The sequence below is a fragment of the Amia ocellicauda genome, chromosome 4, assembly GCF_036373705.1.
Source record: "Amia ocellicauda isolate fAmiCal2 chromosome 4, fAmiCal2.hap1, whole genome shotgun sequence".
Taxonomy (NCBI): Eukaryota; Metazoa; Chordata; class Actinopteri; order Amiiformes; family Amiidae; genus Amia; species Amia ocellicauda.
This window is the reverse complement of record NC_089853.1, coordinates 51,650,330-51,672,459: the sequence shown is the minus strand read 5'-3', so window position 1 is coordinate 51,672,459 and position 22,130 is coordinate 51,650,330. Positions and strand designations below refer to the sequence as shown.

The 22,130-nt window shown below is 41.9% G+C and overlaps 1 protein-coding gene across 1 annotated transcript; it reads left to right on the top strand.

The window, feature by feature from the left end:
* Positions 1-1,275: 1,275 nt before the first annotated feature.
* Positions 1,276-21,785, top strand: ocstamp (osteoclast stimulatory transmembrane protein). The gene is made up of 3 exons (XM_066702712.1): positions 1,276-1,542; positions 18,709-19,744; positions 20,106-21,785. The coding sequence occupies exons 1-3, from the start codon at positions 1,493-1,495 to the stop codon at positions 20,454-20,456; spliced, it is 1,437 nt and encodes a 478-aa protein (XP_066558809.1). The 5' UTR covers positions 1,276-1,492; the 3' UTR covers positions 20,457-21,785.
* The last annotated feature ends 345 nt before the right edge of the window (positions 21,786-22,130 follow it).

Here is a 22,130-nt window from a genome sequence, read left to right as displayed (position 1 = left end):
GTTATGGAAATTATTTTGGGGGTGTTCTTTAGACAGATTGTTCCACAGGACATTAAACAAGAAAGAGGGTAGTAGCAGTATGAGTAAAGACTTTGTAAAGTAAAGAAATTGTAGAAAATTAGCATTTCAACATTTTGTGGGGGAAGAGAGCAGAAAGCAAACGGTACAAACCAGGAAGCTGTGAAATTTTCTACATACATTAATCATATTTTCTTTTAAACTTCAGAACTAGACAGTTTACTTTTGGGCCTATCATTCTAAACTAAAATGTATATAAAGTGATGGTTCTTAAGTGGTTGATTTTATGGACGTTCAAAGTGTTCAAGCAGACAGAAATTAATAGAGCTTAAAACCTTTAGTTGTTTACTAAAAAGGGAGTGTTTTTATTTAGTGTTTTATGATTATTATGCAGCATAATTATTTTTGATATATTTATTTAATTTCTTATAATGAACTAAAATTAAAGTTGTCCAATTAATGTATTGAACATGTGTGAAGGATTATGCTATACATATGTTAAAGCCGAAAAATAAATACTGGTCAGAGGTCTACGAGGCAGGATAGCTGTCTGTTGCAAGCTGTACCCTGGCAGGCAATTTTCAACTAAACCCTGACAATCCATTTGGTCAAATAACACCTTTATTAGCAATACATGTCTAAGGCCTATGGTTTCTGAGTAAGTCTTAAGGGCCTAATTAGACTATAACCTCTGTACCTTTGCATGTCAACTTTAATTTCATTTTCACCTTTACCTTTTTGAAAAAGTCTTGAAAAAATATACCACAGCCCCCTATCAAAATAGTAAGCCCATGACAAAATCCTCGGAAATTGTGTAATATGAAAAAGGTTACTACGTTTGCTAAACAAATCTAGGTGAATTATAACCAATAATGAAAGCCATGTAGTAAATGTCTTTGAACCTTTTATATGTTAAATGTTCTTAATTAATTAATGTTTAAGTAGGTTTTCATAAGGAATAAAACAAGATCTAAACTTTCCCCTATCTTGCAAATATATTTGGTTAATGTAGTCAAAATTGAAATAACACTCTTTGATTTTCATTATTTGATGGCACAACATAAAAACTTCCCCCAAGCTAGTGCAGAAGATTGTTCTGTGCAATCAAGATGAATCAGCAGTGTGTTCCAAATTTAGCTTCTGGACCACATGTGTGGAAAGAACTGATAACCATTATAGGTTGAAAATCAGTCACTAGAAAGGCCTTTGGTAAAGGCAAGGGATAATATTCTGAAGTCCCCTTCCAAACTAGAAAATAGCAGTATAAATATTCATAGAAAGACCACCTGTTTCACGACTTTAAAGCAGAGTACCATCCCCCTCCTCCTGATTGGGAGCTACAATACAAAGTCACATTTACCAACAAGCAGCCGCTAAGTTGTTGTGTCAGTGACTGTACTTCCAACTTCCTTTTTTTCTGTTGTTTTGTCAAACTCTCTGAGAGATACTGTGAAGAAGCAGTTTGTTATACACAATGAAGATCAACTCACTCCCAAAGTGTGCTGGGCTTCTTCAGAACTTTAGGTAAGTATCATCTTGACAAGCAGTTCTAACACAGAGAAGAAAACTGAAGTAGGTGAGAGTTTTATTTAATGAAATGTTTCCTCAGAAAGCACTGAAGTGTGCTGATTTACCAGGATTACTTATAGACTTTGGATTTTGAATTTGACCATCATCTAGATCTTTCTATAAAAAAAGTACGGTCACACTTTACAATAACTCATTAATTAATATTTTAATACTTGAATACCACAGGATAAACACATGAATATATCATGCACTTCATCTGAGTTCTTATGTTAATCACATGTATAACAGGGTTAGGGTTAGGTTTTAGGGTTAGGGTTAGGGTAAGTGCAGGTTCATGTGCTCAACATCAGAACTCAGATTATGTTCATGATGTATTGATGTTTAAATCCTATAGTATTCATATATTAATTCATGAGTTATACCGGTACCTTATTGTAAAGTGTTACCAAAATGACATCTGCTTATAATTCTAAAAATAACCTTAGGAAATAATGAAAAATGTTAGCTTCCCTTACCATGGAAGGCATGGAAACCAGCTGGAATCACAAATTACAAAGCAAATCATTTGGAAGTAGTAAAGGACAAGTAAAATCACACTTTACAATAAGGTACCATAATTCCTCATGAATTAATACATGAATACCACAGTATAAACACATGAATATGTCATGAACTTCATCTGATGTTAATCACATGTATAACAGGGTTAGCGTGAGGTTTTAGTCTTAGGGTTAGGATTCATGTGGTAAATGTCAGAAATCAGATGATGGTCATGATGGTATGGATGTTTAAATCCTATGCTATTCATATATTAATTCATGAGGAATTATGGTACTGTTATGCACCGCGGGACACAGAAACAGGGGAACCCAGTTGCAGTGCTTGGTGAGCGTGGTCAGACAGGTGTGGGTCGAATACTGGCAGGACAGGGCAAACAAGGGCTAGGCAAAAACGTGGTCGTGGTAACGGGCAAGGGTCGGGCGATCAGGCAATCAGGGTAAGTCCAAAGTTGTGGTCGGGAGGAAAAGCAAGTGGTCAAGGAATCAAAAATATATAACAAGGCACAGGGAGAGAATGCTCAGAGATGCAGGTAAACTGACAAAACTTTGTAGTTACAGATATTGAGTGAGGGGTTTATGTGGAGTAGAGGGACGCAAGGTTTGGGAGGCACAAGGTGAATGGGAGCAGAGGGTGATTGGGCAAGTGCACAAAGTGTTCAGGAATGTTGATTGACTGATTGAATGATGGGAGCTGGGAGAAGTGACTGATGAGGAAGGGCGATGGCGACACGTAGTCGGGAGAAGTGGAGGTGCTTATAAAGGGATATGACAGGTACCCTATTGTAGAGTGTTACCAAAATCAGGTAGTACGAATGAAAGAAACATACCAACCAGCTCATATTCAGATTACAGTTAAATATATCTTGTTTACAGACAGAAGAAAACTAAGAATCTGGAAAAAATAAAGAACATAAGTAATTCCTGGCATCATCTAATTTTTGTTTCCAGAATTTGAGCTATAGATAGGAAATAAATGTCCGTCTGACACGTTCTATCTTCCGCAATATACCAACCATTGTCCTGAAAAAATATAGTAGGTTGTTTAAATGCCTTTTTAAATTGTTAAATATACTTCCTCAGAGAAAATTCATGTAATGTAATCAATGTAATCAGGATTTAATGTAGCAAGACAATCGCTGTTATAATGGGGGATTTCAATTTCCCAAATAATAGACTGGGAAAACCCAGTTGGGACTACAGAAGCAGAAATAGAAATGGTTGAGATGGCAAATGGCTGCTTTCTAATTCAATTTGTCAGGGAACCAACCAGAGAAAGTGCATGCATTGATTTTATATTTTCTAATGACCAAGATAGAGTTAGAGGGACATTAGTTGAAGAACCAATGGCGAACGCAATCACAATATGGTTAGCTTCGAGGCATTCTTTCAAAAAACAAGGATAAAATCTAAAACAATGGTCTACAATTTTAGAAAAGCAAACCTTGAAGATATGAGGCAGTACTTAGAAGAGATAGACTGGGGCACACTGGATACAGATTTGTTCGAAAATGGATGGTTACCTTTCAAGTCAGAAGCACTGCCTAAAGGAGAGGGTGTTTCTTCGTACTTCCGTAGGAACCTGATCGAAAGTGTCACTCTATCAAAGCTGCCATTGGCCTCTGCACACATCACTCAAACAGGTCCCTTCCACTTCCTGTTTGTATAATACGTGACGTCTGTGCAGGTTCATCCCCTTTTGCCATTTCGCTGGACCCGAGAATGTCAGCTTTCTGTGTCTGTGTGTTGCATTAGACCTTAAAAACTGCGTATTTCAGTTTGCTAGCTTCACTAATAGTGTTGTTCACCACCGTTTTGCTACATCTGTGTCTCTATTGTGCGTCTTATTGTTATATTTATAGCTAATTCCGATTCTAACCATCCACGTAACAGAGCTCTGGCTGCACTTTTGGTTTCAGATTCAGTTCACAAATGGAGCATTTAAAAATAATAATCGTGTTAATATAGTGCCATATATTATCTGATTGCTTGCTGTGTTGGTTTTTAGTTGCAGCACGGCAGTGACACTAAAATCCGAGGCTCGGCTGCCCGGCCTAAGCCTCGGTGTGTCATAAGAGATCTAACCCACGTGAGGGGCTCCTCCATGGATTGAGCCTGCACTACAGCCCGTGTCTAGTTGTCTAAGCTTGCTGGGATTGAGCTCTGATACACTTCCTCGGCACACATGGTGCAGTGCTTGTATCCTACACCCCAGTATTTGGATACACAGTGTTCAGTCCAGCAACAGCAAGATTTCATGTGGTTGGTGTTGCAGTGCCCCTGTGTCCACTAACGTTGCCAAGTGGAGACACCCTATCTTGGAGGTAGTGGCGGCTGACGGTGATGCGCCAGGGGTCAAGGGCAACTGGGCGGTCCCTGGCAGCCATTGTGGTGGTGCACTGCCAGATTTGGCTTTCCCAGGCACGACGGGTCCCTGAGGCGGACAAGACCTGCCTCAAGGATGCCTCCATCTCACCGAGCTTCACCTTTAAGAACATAAGAAAGTTTACAAACGAGAGGAGGCCATTTAACCCATCGTGCTCGTTTGGTGCCCATTAATAAATAATTTATCCAAGGATCATATCCAGTCTATTTTTAAATGTTCCCAAATTTTCAGCATCTACCACATTGCTGGGGAGTTTCCAGATTGTGACTACTCTCTGTGTAAAGAAGCGTCTCCTGTTTTCCGTTTTGAATGCCTTGTAGCCCAAGGTCGATGCCCTTCATGATTTTGAAGACTTGGATCAAGTCCCCACGTAGTCTCCTCTGTTCCAGGGTGAAAAGGTTCAGTTCCCTCAGTGTCTCCGAGTAGGACATTCCCTTCAGACCTGGAATAAGTCTGGTTGCTCTCCTCTGAACTGCCTCTAGAGCAGCGATATCTTTCTTGAAGTGTGAAGCCCAGAACTGTCCACAGTATCCAGATGAGCTCTAACTTGTGCATTGTACAGTCTCAACATTACTTCCCTTGTTTTAAATTCTGCACTTTTGACAATATACCCTAGCATTCTGTTTGCCTTTTTTATTGCTTCCCCACATTGTTTGGATGGAGAAAGTGAGGAGTCCACATAGACTCCTAGGTCTTTCTCATGTGATACTTCATCTAGTTCTATTCCTCCCATAGTTTAATTATAGTGGACATTTTTGTTACCTGCATGTATTACCTTGCACTTGTCCACATTTAATTTTATCTGCCAAGTATTGGCCCATAACTGAATGTTATCTAAGTCCCTTTGAATAGCCTGTGCTGCCGAGATTGTATCTGTTGAGCCACCTATGTTAGTATCATCGGCAAATTTGACAAGTTTGCTAACTATACCAGAGTCCAGATCATTAATATAGATTAGAAAAAGCAAAGGCCCTAGTACTGATCCCTGTGGAACTCCACTAATAACCTCACTCCAGTAAGAAGCAACTCCTCTAATCGACACCCTCTGTTTCCTATACATCACCCAGTCATAATCCATCTACTTACATTACCCTGAATGCCTACAGCTTCCAATTTGAGGATCAGTCTTTGGTGTGGAACCTTATCAAAAGCTTTCTGAAAATTGAAGTATATCATATCATATGCTTTCACATTATCTACAGCTGCAGTTGCGTGTTCAAAACATTCTAATAAATTAGTAAGACATGATCTGCCTCGTCTAAACCCATGTTGATCTCCAAGAATATGGTTTTCATTAAGATGCTCCTCTATTTTCTGTCTAATCATTTTTTCCAACATTTTACAGGTGATGCAGGTGAGACAGATTGGTCTGTAATTTCCTGGGTCAGTTTTGTCCCCTTTCTTGTGGATTGGTATGACATAATTTCCAAAGTACTGTTGGAAATATCCCATCTGGCCCAGGTGATTTGTTTGTTTTTAATTCTGCTAGTCCCTTTAGTACCTCCTCCTCATTTATCCTGATCTTCCTTAGGATTTGACTGGACTGATTGTTAACCTGTGGCATGTTATCTGTCTTTTCATTTGTAAAAACCTCTGTGAAATACTGATTTAGAACATTTTCTACATCTTGTTCGTTTTCCAAGATACTTCAATTTTTGCCCTTTATCTGTTTCACTTCCTCCCTTATTGTCCTCTTGCTGTTGTAATATTGAAAAAAGCTTTTTGCATTAGTTTTAGCTCCAAGTGTCATGGTCCCCTAGCACTCCCCCTCTATCCCCATTAGGGGCCGCCAATTCCCTGCCTTTCTATGTTTCTATGTTTCTATGTTTCTTTCTATTTCTCTCTTTGCTTTCCTGATCCATTTCTTAAGATCTCTTTGCAGCTCAACATATTCTATGTATTTTGTTTCGTCTCCGTCCCTTTTGTATGCGCTATACAACATTTTCTTCCTCTTGATATTTTTTTGCATACCTCTATTAAACCACTTTGGCCACTATTTTTTGGTCCTCAATTTGCTAAGTTTTGGTACAAATTTCTCCTGAGCCTCAAGTAAAATATTCTTAAAATATAACTGAATCTGTATCCAGTGTGCTCCAGTCTACCTCTTCTAAGTGCTGCCTCATACCATTGTTTTAGACTTGGGCCTTGTTTTTTGAAAGAATGCCTCAAACCTAACCATGTTGTGATCACAATTTGCCATTGGTTCTCTAACTAGTGTCCCTCTGACTCTATCTTGGTCATTTGAAAACATCAAGTCGATGCATGCACTCTCCCTGGTTGGTTCCCTGACAAATTGAATTAGAAAGCAGTCATTTACCATCTCAACCATCTCTATTTCTGCTGTAGTCCCAACCGGGCTTTCCCAGTCTATGTTTGGGAAATTGAAATTCCCCATTATAACAGCCACATCCTTGCTACATGCAGTCCTGATTACACTGTACAATGCAACATCTTGCTGAATATCTGAGTTGGGTGGTCTGTAACACACTCCTACCACTAATCCTCCACATGTCTTGTCCAAAGGTTTCACACACAAAGATTCTGTTCCGTTACTGGGATTTAAATTTAGTTCTTCTGCCTCAATGTAATTTTTCACATATAATGCTACCCCACCTCCTCTTCGATTTTGCCTGTCTCTCCTAAACTGTGTGTATCCTTCTAACTTGTATTCATCCCCATCGTTTTCTGTAAGCCATGTTTCTGTCACACCTACAACATCATAGTCACATGCCAGCACTGTGGCTTCTAAGTCCAACATCTTGTTCCTTATACTCCTGGCATTGAGGTACAAACATTTAAGGACTTTCCTACTAGCGGGTTCCCTTTGTTTTCTTTCCTTAGAGGAACATCTCCCATTGTCAGAGCTCCCTGCCCCCATGGTCCCTAGTTTAAATGATTCTCAATTTCTCTGCACATACGCTCTCCCAATGCATTAGCCTTCCTTCTGTTTAGATGTAGACCGTCCGGTTTGTACAGGTCCCATCTATCCCAGAAGAAAGACCAATGCTCCATAAACCTAAACCCCTCTTCCCTACACCAAGATTTCAACTACGTGTTTCTAATCTCTGCCTGTCTCCCTGGCCTGGCACGTGGTACCGGAAGTATTTCGGAGAAAACTACCATGGTGGTTCTGCTCTTTAGTTTTGTTCCTAACTCTTTAAATTTGTCTTGCAGAACCTCTGTCCTACCTTTTCCTATGTCATTGGTTCCAATGTGGACCATGACCAGTGGATTCCCCCCAGCTTTGGCCAGTAGTCTGTCTACTAGTTTGGGGAGATCTGCAACCTGAGCACTAGGCAGGCAAGATACCATGTGGGTCTCCTTGTCACTAGAGCACACTGTGTGATCTACACCTCTAAGAATTGAGTCTCCTACTATAACTACCTCCCTCTTCTGAGGGGGAGTGGGCACCATGGTGCTCTGGTGCTCAACTGCCCCCCCATCACCCTCTGAGCTGTCATTGTCCAACTCGGTGTCCAGCAGTTGGAACCTGTGGGGCAATTCTAGCTCTTGGGGTGTCTCTTGGGTTTTGCACACCCTGTTCTGCGGTTACGACCTACTGTAACCCAGCAGTTCTCTACGCTGTCCTGCTCTGAGATCTCAACTCTCCTAGGTTTTGGAGTGCACACCATCTCTCTCATGGGCTGTATCCCAAATACATCGCAGATCAACAAGCTGAGCCTCAAGATCACGAACCTTGATCTCTGGATTTCAACCTGTCGACAACGTTCACAAATGAAACCTTCTTGGATGAGTTCATCCAGGAAGGCAATCATTCTGCAAACCTGACACTGTAGTGGCCACATGTTTCTAAATGTTAGTTTTTTGCTGTTGTTGTTAGTTTTTTGTCCCTTGGTTCCTGTTGCCTAGTCAACTGCTTAACTATTGTGACCGAGAAACAGCGCAACACTTGTCAATATAGGCAAACTTAAAACAAAATTAGCAATGCTAAGACTGGTCTGAAACTAGTCAAACAACAAGATGGCTGCCTCTCACCTGTACTTTCTGTGTCTCTCTGTGGCAACTTGTAAATACTTCTGTTTACCTCTTGGTCTCAACAGCTGCTTTAAGTAGCTTCTGTCTACCTGCCCCCAATTCACACCCAACTGGCCACGCCTGGCTCCTCCTGCAACAGAATTCCTGCTAGTCCTAGACAAAAACTCCCTTCTACAACCTGTTTACTTTCACCTACTCAGCAGCTGAACTGAATTGACTTCAATTTAAGCAAACTACAGACAATGCTAACTTCAATTTAGGCAAACTTAAAACAAAATGAGCAATGCTAAGACTGGTCTGAAACTAGTCAAACAACAAGATGGCTGCCTCTCACCTGAACTTTCCTGTGTCTCTCTGTGGCAACTTGTAAATACTTGACTTTGGCCCCTCTGTAGAGGAGATGCTCTCATGTACCCTGCAAGAGATTGAGAAGTCCCTGCAGTTGGCCTGGGTTTACCCCATTGCACCCCTAGCCCGACCACGCCTCCCCCACCACCCGATTCAAGATGCTCAACCTGCGTACCATGTCACATGCCATCCAAGCCCGGTGACTGGTTCACCAAGGTGGATCTGGCACACAGGAAGTTTCTCCGCTTCACCTTTGAGGGTTGAGTGTTCGAGTTTGCTGTTCTCCCCTTCAGCCTGTCGCTGTCACTTTCTCCACGTGCATAGATGTCATGTTAGCCCCCTGGCTGGTTTGTTCTCACTCAAGGGAGCAGGTTCAGCGCCACACAAACCTGATTCTAGACCGCCTCTCTGAAATGGCCTTCAGGTCAATCGAGAGAAGAGCCGCCTGATGTCAACTCAGCAGGCACAGTTCCTCGGACTGCGCCTCAATTCCGTTGCCATGCTCGGCATGCTGGTCCCAGAGAGAGTTGCCTCCATACACACGTGTCTCTCCCTCTTCCAACTGAGAGCTTGTGTCAGGGTGTCCCTTCGACAGAAGCTGCTGGGCCTCCTAGTGGTTGCATCATAGACCGTCCCCCTCAAACTCCTTCAATTGAAGCCATTGCAGTGGTGCTTCAAGTCTCTTTGGATGCACCCTCGCCACTGAGTAGTCATGATGACAGACGCCTCCAAACAAGGTTGTGGAGCAGTTTGTGATGGATGTGGAGTCCGAGGCAGTTGGACGGAGCCCACATGGGAGTACTGGAGTACTGGAGTTAGAAGCAGTGCTCAGTGTCATGTGCTGGTTCAGACAGACAACACAGCGGTAGTTGCCTATATCAACAGGCAAGGAGGTCTCCGGTCACACAGACTGTACTGTCTAGCATGCCGTCTGCTTCTATGGGCACAGCTTCGGATCTGCTCCAACAGAGCAGTTCACCTCCCCGGCCTATCCAACATGGCGGAGGACCTCCTCTCTCGGGGAGGCCCCCCAGTTTCAATGGTGCCTCCACCCACTTGTGGTACAACAACTGTAGAGCTGGTTCTGCAGAGCAGAAGTGGATCTCTTTGCCTCGGCAGAGTCCACCCCCTGCCCACTATGGTTCTCTTTCCGAGACTGCTCAGGAACCCTAGGGATTGAAGCGCTAGCCCACTCGTGGCCATGCTGTCTCCTCTACGCATTCCCACCATTCCGCCTTCTCCCGGTGGTCCTGGAGAAGGTCAGGAGAGAATGAGCTGATAGCCCCATGGTGGCCTCGCAGATTCTGGTTTGCAGACCTGATTGCCCTCCTGAACAGAGAGCGTTGGGCAACTCACAGTGATAGCAGACATGTTCCAGGTGCAGGGCATGTTTTGGCACCTCAATCTGGGCTTCCTCCAACTCTGGGCCTGGCCCCTGAGCGGAAGCGTTTGATTGCCTGGGGTCTGTCAGATGCGGTAGTAGCCACTATTCAGTTGGCAAGAGATCCCTCTACCCCTCAAGTGCTATTTGAAACGCACTAAGGACATTAGGTGCTCGGACCAACTGTTTGTGTCCTATGGAGCGCAGACACAGGGCCAGGTGCTTTCAAAGCAGCGCCTCTCACATTGGATTGTGAACACTATTACCATGGCCTACAAGTCAACACCTGGTGGCCCATTTGCACTGGGCAATTTGCAGCTTGGGCTTCGCCGCTTACATTTGTCCAGTTCTACAGGTTGGATGTGACGGGACCGGTCCCTTCCATTGAGAACCCAGTGTTGGCTTCAGTCGAGTCCCAGAAACCTACGGGCTCTGGCTCCTGATTTCCCTTCCAAGTCTGCCCCTGTTAAGCGAATCTGGGATGGAGAGTCTTTCCCTTCCACCAGACTATGACATCCTGTTGAGCACCCTGAACTTGCTAACAGCCCTGTTGATGTGTTCCCAGGGTCTGTCATGCAGCCTCCAGGTACGTTGCCTTACGAGGCCGCCCTGTATATAGTTAATTCATTATTGCATTGTGTTGCGGTGGTGCATGCGTCTGGCCTGTACCCCGCTATGTATATATTGTGTGTAAACAGCACTTCTGTGGCTCCATCCTAGCTGGCTAGTAGACTGGAGCATCACTGCCGCTGTTCCCAGCTGATGCCTCTTGAGCTGTTCTTACTGCCTTGCTGTGTATATAGTTCCTTGGTCAGTAGGTCTTTGGCCTGCTCTGGCTGTGTGCCAGAGGGAAAGAGACCACTACTGCTATCCTCAGCTGTAAGTACTTGAGCTGGTTCTCATGTTCCGCTGTGTACATAGCTAATTTGTCAACACAGCAGAGCTAACATTGTTCTGCATTAGCTGGACTAATCAGCAGGTGTCAATTGCTCCTGTGTTCCGTGTGTGGTACATGAGTTGGTTCCTGCAACCCGTGGTGTATATAGTTGGTTTATATGACCTTTTAAGTCTCCGCTCTGTACTGTTCAGTTGAGCGAGAATGCTGAATGTTCCTGCTGCCATGCTATACATACTGTTGTCTTTCAGCTCGTCTACTCTGACTGACTAGCCAACTGTGTATTATGTTTCTTTTCAGTGGGTCTGTGGCCCCACTCCTTTGGATCAGGGGTCCACTTCCATGATATGCACGGATGCCTCACAAGTTGCTTGATTGTCCGCACCATATATGCGTTCCTCCAGTGCCAGAAGGCTAACTCTGCCTCCTCTCCACTCTCCTTCCTCCAGAGCCCGCTCCTTCTCATCCCTGGCCCCTAAATGGTGGAACGACCTGCCCACCGAAGTCAAAACAGCAGAGTCCTTGACCTCATTCCGGCGCTTACTCAAGACACATCTTTTCCAACAGTACTTGTAATATTAGTCCTCTATCCCTGCTAGATAGCACTTCACAGTTTTATTATGCTTCTCGCGTTCTTGATTGTTTTCCTCCTTGCTCCCTTTCCCATAGCCCTTGTCTGTGACCCTACATCTTGACAGCACTTAGCTTTCACCGTCCAGGATGTAGGAAGTCACTTACTGTTCTTGTGTAAATTGTAAATTGGAATTTGTAAAATGTATTTTGAATTGCTGTTTTAGCTAAATTGAATTTGTAATGATTGATGCTTTGTACTTCTCTGTATTATTGCACTTTGTTTGCACTTATGTTGTAATTCGGCCTGGATAAGGGCGTCTGCCAAGAAATAAAAATAATAATAATAATAATAATAAAATGTAGATTATGGCCTCGCTCCAGCTGCACTTGTAGAGCAGCCGGCTTTGCTATCGTAAGCGGAGGGCTTAAGCATTGACCTCTGTAGCCCTGCTTTGTATATGCTGATTCTAGACAATTCCCGGTAAGAGCATGACTGGGCAGCCCAGGTGTGGCCCTACGGGGCCCCTGTGATTACTGTCTGGAGCTGTGTTGCCGAGGCCCCCTAGCAGTATGCCTCAGGTCAGGGTCACAGCCTCCTCCCTTGCAACAGTTTTTATACAGTAACCCCTACCCCTTGGGCAATGCTTCTGACTTGAAACATAACGATGGGTTGCAAATGCAACCCCAGTTATCTGAAAAAGGAAGCACTGCCCAAGGGTTGCAAGGTCACGTGGAAGTCCTAGCTCCTGGCAATAGAGGACAAACCTATGCAGACGTCACCTTTTATACAAACAGGAAGCGGAAGGGACCTGTTTGAGTGACATGCGAAGGGGCCAATGGCAGCTTTGATAGAGTGATGTTTTTGATCGGGTTCCTATGGAAGTGCGCAGAAACCCCCTCCCCCTTGGGCAGTGCTTCCTTTTTCAGATAAGCGGGGTTGCATTCGCAACCATAAAACACTGGCCAAAATGGTGTAATAGAATTATGCAAAAAAATATAAAGAGAAAGAAAATGTTGTATAGCACATGCAAAAGAGATAGACAAAACAAAATACAAGGAATATATAGTACTGCAAAGAGATGTTGAGAGGGATCAGGAAAGCAAAGAGGGAAATAGAAAGAAACAACTATTCAAACTAAAACAATTGTAATACTATAACAGCAAGAGGTCAATAAAGGAGGAAGTGAAACAGCTAAAGGCTACAATTGGAAGTATCTTAGGTGTTTACAAAAGTAAAAACAGATAACTTACCACAGGTTAACAATCACTCCAGTCAAACTCTTAAGCCATGTGACCATGACCATAACAAAATACAGACTGGGTCTATAAAAATTACCATCGCGAGAACATCCCATGTCGATGGCAGCTTGCTAGTGGAGCTCCTAAAAATATTTCACCTTTTAAAGTAATTTGAACAACTTATTTTCCCATTTTTATTTATATTTAGGTATATTACCTTATTTTAAATATATACAGTTAATTTACCATGGCTACTTTGCGCAATGCACCCATTGTTTCTCACCAATCAAGCAAAGCACTTAAAGAAGTCACCGGGCCCCGATGATTGGGAATCTCGCCTTGCCAGCTGTTACAGTGGCCTTCAAGGGAACAGTCCAGGAAGCAACTGACACGGCCTTTGCGGCCTGTTCCCTGTTCCTGTTCAAAGTGTTGCCGATACTGCTGTTGTTTTCAGTTCTCTTACGCAAGAGGTAACTGATATCACTTGGGCTGTTAATAAGCTCACAACAAAGTATGACAACACCAGAGCAGATCTCTGTCAGGAAAAAGCTGATCTTAATCAATGCAATGCTTGCATTGACGCAATGCAAGACAAGCTGGTGGATCTTGAGGACAGAAATCGTCACTGCAACGTAAGGTTTGTTGGCCTACTGGAGGGAAAATTCGTTTTCTTGAACAACAAATCCCTTGTTGGTTCCCAGATCTGCAACCAAAAGGTGATCAGCCCTTATTGCAGTTGAACAGAGCACACCAAGTCTATTCCGATGGCTCCAAAGAGTCCAGCATTCCTCACACCTTGATTTTACAGTGCCTCTGGTAAACTGACTGACAGCACATCCTTCAAGCTGGTCGCAAATCAGCTGCAGTTATCGTCCAAGGTCAGAAATTAGCCTTCTATGCTGATTACTACGCTGTCCCTGCTAAGAAGAGAAAAGTGTTTGGACTGGTCAGGGCAAGGCTCTGCTCCCATGGAGTGGAACATTTCCCAGTGTATCCTGCTGTTCTGAAAGCTAACCACGGCGGGACTGGGCTCTCCTTCAGCACGCAGGATTAAGTGGCTGCTTTCATTAACAAACACTTCCAAGACTCTAATCGCTCAGAAAAAAGATCGCTCTGCACGCAAGACCTTGCGATTCTCTCAGAATGAAAATATGAAGGGAGCTGTCTTTTGTTTTTGCAATATATGGTGAGTTCATTAAGATTATTGCAATTAATCTGGATGCAACACATTTTTTATTATTATTACTATTATCCCTCGGATTTACTGCCAGGAGACAGTAAATAGTAACATCATAATCACTCTGGCTGGCAGGTTTCGAAAATAATCTTATATATTATTAACATATGTCAGAAGTTATATACCAATAAATCATGCAAAATATAATATCCCTATATATTGGCAAACGTGCTAGACTGCATTACAATGTACACTGATGGTAGTTTGTTTCGAGTTATATAAATAGATTTTAAGACAGTAATGTCAAACTTAATAAAATAAGTTGTTTTGAGCAATCTATCAGTTGCAGATCTGCATACCCAGACTTTTGGTATAGATATAGATATACACACAATGTAATGTCATGCTTTTTTTCCTCATTTATTTTAGTTGATTTAACTACAGTATATGTCAAAACCCCACACAATGCCTCTCGTTACATGACCATGAACCAAGAACTGAGTCTCATACTGGGTTCACTAGTTCAAATGATCTGTGACTGCTGGTTCCAGTGACCACACTGCAAAAACGCACAACCATACAACCTGATGACCTGGTCATAGCTCGAAAACGCACCCTAAATTGACATATCGTTTGCATTTCCCTCCTGACCATTTGTTCTTTGTAGTGGGTAAGAACCTAACCAACGCTGAGAACCAATAAAAGGAAACTGGCAAAACGGGGAAATTATAGAACGTTTACAAATACGTCCAGAATATCAGTCTGTGTCTCCTCTCCTGAATCCACAGGTTTCTGTAGCATCTCATTCCCAAGGCTACAGCACTAATGCCAGCATTCCCTGTTTTGTGTGTGAAAGGTTAAAAGCTGGGGAAAATGCCAGCATTCAAGGCCAGTGTGAATGGGGGTGCAATAGGAAAAAAGCCTGCATTTTGCCTCCATTTTGCCAGCATTTCAGTGTGAATGGGTCTTTACTAGGTGTTGATGTCCAAGCAGACACTGCTACAACTGCCATCACACAAGTTAATCATGGATGTTACCACGTGATGGAACAGCACCTTGGATATGCTGGATTGTTACCTGGAGCAGCAAGCCGCCATAGCAGCAGCTCTCACCAGCACTGAGATCAGACAAAATGCCCGAAACACAGTGGACAGCTGAGATATCATTGATGCCGAAGACCTTGTGAAGCTGCTGAATTCTTTGAAGACAGCCACCACAGTCTTATGTGAGTAGAAGAGCCCCACAGTGTCTCTCATCGTGCCACTGAAGAGCATGATTGAACAGAGCATGACACCAAATGATGGTGATTCCACCACCGTGGACGACACGAATAGAGCAATCCTCAGTAATATTTTGGGCAGGTACAATGGGGATGCATACAACTATCTGCTGGAGAGCACAGTGCTGGACCCAAGCTTCCGGACTCTACCGAAGCTAGACCATTACCAGCGCGAGGCCGTCTTCCTGAGGGTACAGAAGAAGGAGAAACAGGTGCAGCAAAATCAGGTATAAATCAATTTAAATTGCTTTCCTCCTTTTGAGTGTGTGTGTGTGTGTGTAAAAAAGTTTCTATCTACTCAATTTATGTTCCCAGAGTGAGTGTCTGTGTGTTGAGAGGGAGAGGGGGGCTCTTTGCTGCTTATTAAGGTTAATGCCAGTGTTTCTGCTGTTCAAAGACCACAGCTGAGGAGAGTGAGGAGAGGGGAGACGAGGCACATGGAGGAGAGGGGGCTCTGATACCTGAGCCAGAAGTGACAGAACCTGCTTCCAAGAAGAAGGCGCTTGAGAATCTGCTAGGGGACTCTTTCTCTGCTGAGCCAGAACAGTCCAACAGAGGGATCGAGAGGGAAATTGAATTCTACAGAAGAGAGGCCTCTATCCCACTCAGTAGCTGCCCTCTGAAGTGGTGGAGAGCAAACTGCTCTCAATATCCTTTGCTGTCTCCACTTGCCAAAGCATACCTTTCCATCCCTGCTACCTCTGTTCCAAGTGAACATGTCTTTTCAACTGCAGGAGACATAGTTACTGCCCAAAGGTCTCAACTGCTGACAGAAAATGTAGACATCCTTATATTCTTGAAAAGAACATGACCATATCTTAGGCTGGGCTGTGTAGTTGTAACCATCTCTTAGCTCTGTATCATGCTTGAAGAATTATGTGGTCAGTCTCTGTTTGCACTTTTGGTATTGAGAGAGGACTACTTTGATTATGGTTGCACTTATTATTCACACTTAAAAAATAAGACTAAGAAAATCATACAGCAGAGAAGCCAGTCAGTTGAGTTTGTGGCAAAACCTTTTACAGTGCTTGCATATTGTTCTGTCTTTTACTGCATATGATAATTCATACTCAGAAAGTAGAACTGAAGTGACATTCATTACAAGATGATTAGTTAAAACATTTCAAAATGCACCTGCATTGTTTTGCATTTTGTGACTTTCAGTCGAATAAAATACTTTTTCCAGTCATTTATTTAGTAATTTCAAGATTTCTTAAAGATAGTGTTAAAATATCGTCTCGTCTGGTTCTTGTGAACCTAATATCGTGTATCCTCTGGTCTTGTGAGCTAAGTGTATCATCACACCCCTAGTCTTTACAGATCAGGAAAAATGAAGAGGAGGTACTAAAGGAACTAGCAGAACTAAAAACAAACAAATCACCTGGGCCAGATGGTATACTTCCAAAAGTACTTAAAGAAACGAGGGAAATTATTTATAGGCCACTAACTAAAATATTACAATTTACACTTAGAGCAGGGGATGTGCCACCTGATTGGAAAACTGCAAATGGCATGCCTATCCAAAAGAAAGGGTACAATACTGAGCCAGGAAATTACAGACCAATCAGTCTCACCTGCATTACTTAATAAATAAATAAATGATTTGACAGAAAATAGAGGAGAATCTTAATGAAAACTATATTCTTGGTGATAGACGAGGCAGGTCATGTCTTACTAATTTATTTGAGTTTTTTGAAAATGCAACTGCAGCTGTAGATCACATGAAAGCAGATGACATTGACATACTGAGATTTTCAGAAAGTTTTTGATAAGGTTCCATACCAAAAACTGATCCTAAAATTGGAAACTCTAGGTATTCAATATAAGTAGATGGATTATGAACTGGTGGATGTATAGGAGATAGAGGGTGTCGATAAGAGGAGTTGCTGCTAACTGGAGTGAGGTTGTTAGTGGAGTTCCACAAGGATCAGTATTAGGGCCTGTGCCTGCTAAAGCACCTACTAAAATAGGTGGCTCAGCAGATACAATCTCTGCAGCTCAGGATATTCAAAGGGACTTACATAATATTCAGTTGTGGGCTGACACCTGGCAGATGAAATGTGGACAAGTGCAAGGCATTACATGCAGGTAATACAAATGTCCACTATAATTACACCATCTGAGGAACAGAACTAGAAGAAGTAACACATGAGAAAGACCTAGGTGTTTTGTGGACCCATCACTTTCCCCATCCAAACAATGTGCGGAAGCAATAAAAAAGGCAAACAAAATGCTAGGGTATATTGTCACAAGTGTACAATCTCATCTGGAAAATAGAGAATCTATTTGTACAGTTCTGTGTACAGTTCTGTTCTGTGTACTGGGATTGTATGCAGGACATCTCCTGCTGGACAAATACAATTGTGCATGGCATGACCATGGCACATCGGCACTTAAAACAGAGACTAAAAAGATTCATCCACAGCTGTGATTTAAAGTCTAAGACAAAGGGTGACATCTCTTACATAGGCTGGAAGGTCATTCCACAGTTTCAGGGCCATATAACTAAATGCTCTGCTACCTGTAGTTTTCTTAACCAGCTTCCTAGGAACTCAATTGCTGACCTGAAATTTTTTATACATCTAAATTAAAAAAAAAATCTGAGGTGGTAGTAAGTACAAAACAAGAAGGCATACATCAAAGAGACCAAGAAATTAAAGCGTTGTGTGAATTAAAGCATAATCTAGGCCACGCATTTGCACCTCTCTGTCTGCAAGCCCAGCCAGCATTCTCTAACATGTTTGGTTGCCAATACCTTAACATAAAGACACTCTTTCATAGCTCTCAATGAAAGTGGCATAATCCAAAATAATAACAGAGACTGTTATCTTTATACCTGTTCCTTCCTGAAGGCTGACTTATACTTCTGCATCTGCATCTCTGCGTACATGCACGGGCGTCGTACGCAGATGTTCGCATAGCTGTCTGCCAACATACTTGCACATAAGGTTGATGCATCCATAGGGGGCAGTGCCGCATTAACACATCACAATCTACAGAAAACGAAACCCATTTTCTATGGTGCACCTACTATTGTATGGATGTAAATTAACACATACTGTTAATGACATATTACAGAAACTACACGCACACACATGCGTCGGCTTCTCTGCGAGAAACCCAGAAACCCCTGCTCTGCGTCGCTACACAGAGAGGCATATGCATAACTACACAGAAGTATAAATCGGCCTTGATATGTAATGCATGTCAAAAGTAAGAGTGGGTAGGATTACAAAGGCAATCAAACTTGGGAAAGGCTTGGAGGGGAACACAGTACTGTTATGGTCTGCCAATGAATATACCTCTGATCATATTTTATTGTTTTCCAGGTTTCATCCCAATGGCCTTCCAGCCATAAAGAACGCTCTGGAGTTTTGTTGGCGTGCTTATTCCAAACCTGCCCCTGAGAGCTCCACAGAACTTCTGACTTTGCTGCTGTTGTGTCTCGTCATTGCTGTTGTTTCTGGTGGCCTCCTATTCCACTGGATGTTTCAAACTCTGAATTATGAATACTTTGCATCCAGTGTAATGGCAGGGATATACAGTATGAGTGCCTTCCTCCTTCTCTCTCTAGTACACCCAGTTCGGTGCATGTTTACTATAATATTGCCCACTTTGGGCACTGGTCAAGGCCTCAGGCTAATTATGTCCTCCTGTGTTATGCTTTTGGTCCTTAATGTTATCCCCAACATAACTGCCAATATCAGTGTGGTCACACATGTCTTGGAATGCACTTCGGGGACCCTGACTGAGAGTCTCATCAATTCCACGCAGCTGGTGATTGAAGCGAAACATGATCTAATCCAAACTGTAATCGACCTAAAGCAAAAAGAAAACTCTATCAACTTGGAGCTTGTGAAAGTATTGAGCAACTTTGACATCTCCACGAGAATTGATGCCTCTAGCGTCCGGCAGCAGTTCAGTCACGTGAGCCGGCAGGTGGTAGAGGGCTTCTCATTCACCAAAATGTTCCTTGAGGAAATCAAGAAAGTATCCAATAAGATTCTTGCTGCTGTCTTCGTCTTCTGCATTCTCGTTGGATCAGCTTGTTACCTGAAAGAGTACCTGACCAACGTCAAGTTTGATAACATCTACATCACCCAGCAGCTGGAGCGACTGGCGCAGGAGAATGGAATCCCAATTTTGCCCACCTGCACAAAGCTATTAATCAACTCCAGAGGCTGCAAAATGTCACAGGAAGAGTTTTTCCAGTGCATTCCGCGCCTTCTTGTACTGACTTTATATCTCATCCTCACGGTTGTTGTCATTATATTGGATCAAGTTGTGTTCTGGCTGGTGGTTGCCAGTGAACCATGGCTCAAAGACCTCCCACAGATATTGGTCTCCATGGATGTGAAGTATAAGGTAGGCATCAATCCTCAAACATCTCATTCAGCTGAAGAATAATGCTTTTGGAGTTTGATGGGTTATGCAAAAACAAGAAGTTGTAACATGACCTTGAAAGGGTGGGGGTAGTTCAAATGAAGTTCAGACACAACTTTGAGAGGCACCTAGTTTGTTCTCACTGTTAAAGAGGCAGCTTTTCAATAGCCATTTCAAAGAGAACCAAAAGAACATCATGAAAAGCCATGGTGCTGATTTTCTTTTTAGCTATAACACACTGCTGTTGAGAAAGACAAATAGTCCAATCCTTGGATGATGCTATATGAGCACCTTTAGTTCTTAAGAAGCCATTATTTATATTTGTTTCTTTTTGTCTTGGCAGGTTCAGTATTATCTAGTAATCTGGCTCGGGAACAAACTCAGCCTCAACGATCTGATCGACTTTCACAAGGTATACTGCTTCAACCTCAGCACCATGTCGAGGCAGTGTATGATAGAACCATCCAAACCTGACATCAGTGTGGTCCTCTTGATAGGGTTCCTATATGTTCTGGCTTATATTGTGGTGGTCTGTGAGATCTACCTCAGGCGCATGCGCAGGAAAGTCTCCTCATCCTTCTTCAAAAGGCAGGAAGAAAAGAGAATCAATTTCCTATACCATAAAATAGTGGCAAAGCAGGAAATGGAAAGAGGTGGCATTTTCTTCATAAATACAACCAATGGGAAAATGTAATGTGTCTGGACAAGATCTATGACAACCTTGAAGACTCTCGCCTAAGTGTGGAATTTTACAATGCAGCAATCAAACCACCTGCCTCCTCTAGCTCTAATGAGTAGTCTAGTTTCACTAAGTAATCCTAATACGTAGCTTCCAAATATAACTTTGCCACTTTCTTGCAAAGTCATAAGGCCACAGTCATAAACCTTTAATGATAGCCCTTTTAAAAAAGAGAAAATACTCAATGCCCCCTGCCCCTACACATACACAAAAACGTGATTTAATTTGCACAAGTTAACTCTTAGCTAAGCACCTTAATAAGCATCTCAGGAAAAACAGGTGTCAGCTTAGTGTGTTGATAAACATTTTAAGAATTTCGCCCACAGAGATTCAAATCAAATGGCACAACAGATTGGAAGGTTTTTGCAGAACTCAATTACCCAGCATGGCTGCAGGATTCAACACGTGGTCTCTTCAATAGTATGAAAAGTATTGTTTCCTTCATAGTATGAAACCAGATTTAGCATACTAACAACTAGCAAGTGCTATTTGAAACCATTTCCAAGTTGTTAGAAGTTGCAAAATTGCTTGGGGGTTTATTTAATTTAATTTAAAATAATTTTGTATCCAGCAGGCACTATGAGATTTTTATTATTATTTTCTTGGGGAAGGCTGTCTTCTAATAAACAGATAATAATAGTAATAATAATTTAATTTAAATTTAATAAGAAGTCGTTAAAACATTTTTTTACATGCAAATCTTTAATTCTTCCAGGTGTTCAATACTGTAAAAAAGAATGTAAATCTATCACTAATAATAATAATACACTACATGGGATAACAGTCCAGCAGATTGTATATATACCTTTCTAACTTCAAGTAATGAAAACATGGCAAGACATATGAATAATTAACAGAAAACATAGGTATTGTCAAAGTAGATTGTAAGTCTGAACAGAATATAAATCTATTTGTAATTTTGTTTGGTGTATAGACTGTGTAGGTATCTATGGTAAGATACCAACTTTTCACAGGGCATTGGTACTGTATAAGGAAACATTAACATTAGGTTTTATCTTTTCTTTCTTTTTTTTGCATGGATTGTGAGAAAATAAATATTTGTTGATGCTAGCTGGGTCTATTATATTTTTAGTCAAAAGTACTTTGACAGTCCAGCAGATTGTAAACATAATCTACAAAAAGTTGTAGATCATGTTGAAAGAATACAACTGAGGTCAGCTGAACCTTATAGTCATACATTTATCAGTGTATCAATTAGCAGTGTTGCAAATGTACTGAAGCTTACATCAATGTCTGTGTTTTAATAAAAATAGATGCACCTTAGTAACTGGTTACTATTATTATTATTATTATTATTATTATTTATATTGTTTTTGTTAGTATTATTATTGTTGTTGTTATTATGCCATTCTGATATTTATTCAACTTTGTTTCACCTAAATAAATTGATCTGACTATACATATCCCCCCCACAAAAAAACAGGAACATTTTAGGAACATCTCATTTTAATAAAAAAATACCTTTAGATTTTAAGCATACTGATGGTTGTTGTACACCACCTGGTGTACAGCTCAGACCCTGCACAAGTGTAATTTTGATTCAGCAACAAAAAGTGATTTTACAGCAGCTTTCTTCAATCAGCTTTACATGGGCATGGTGCAATGATT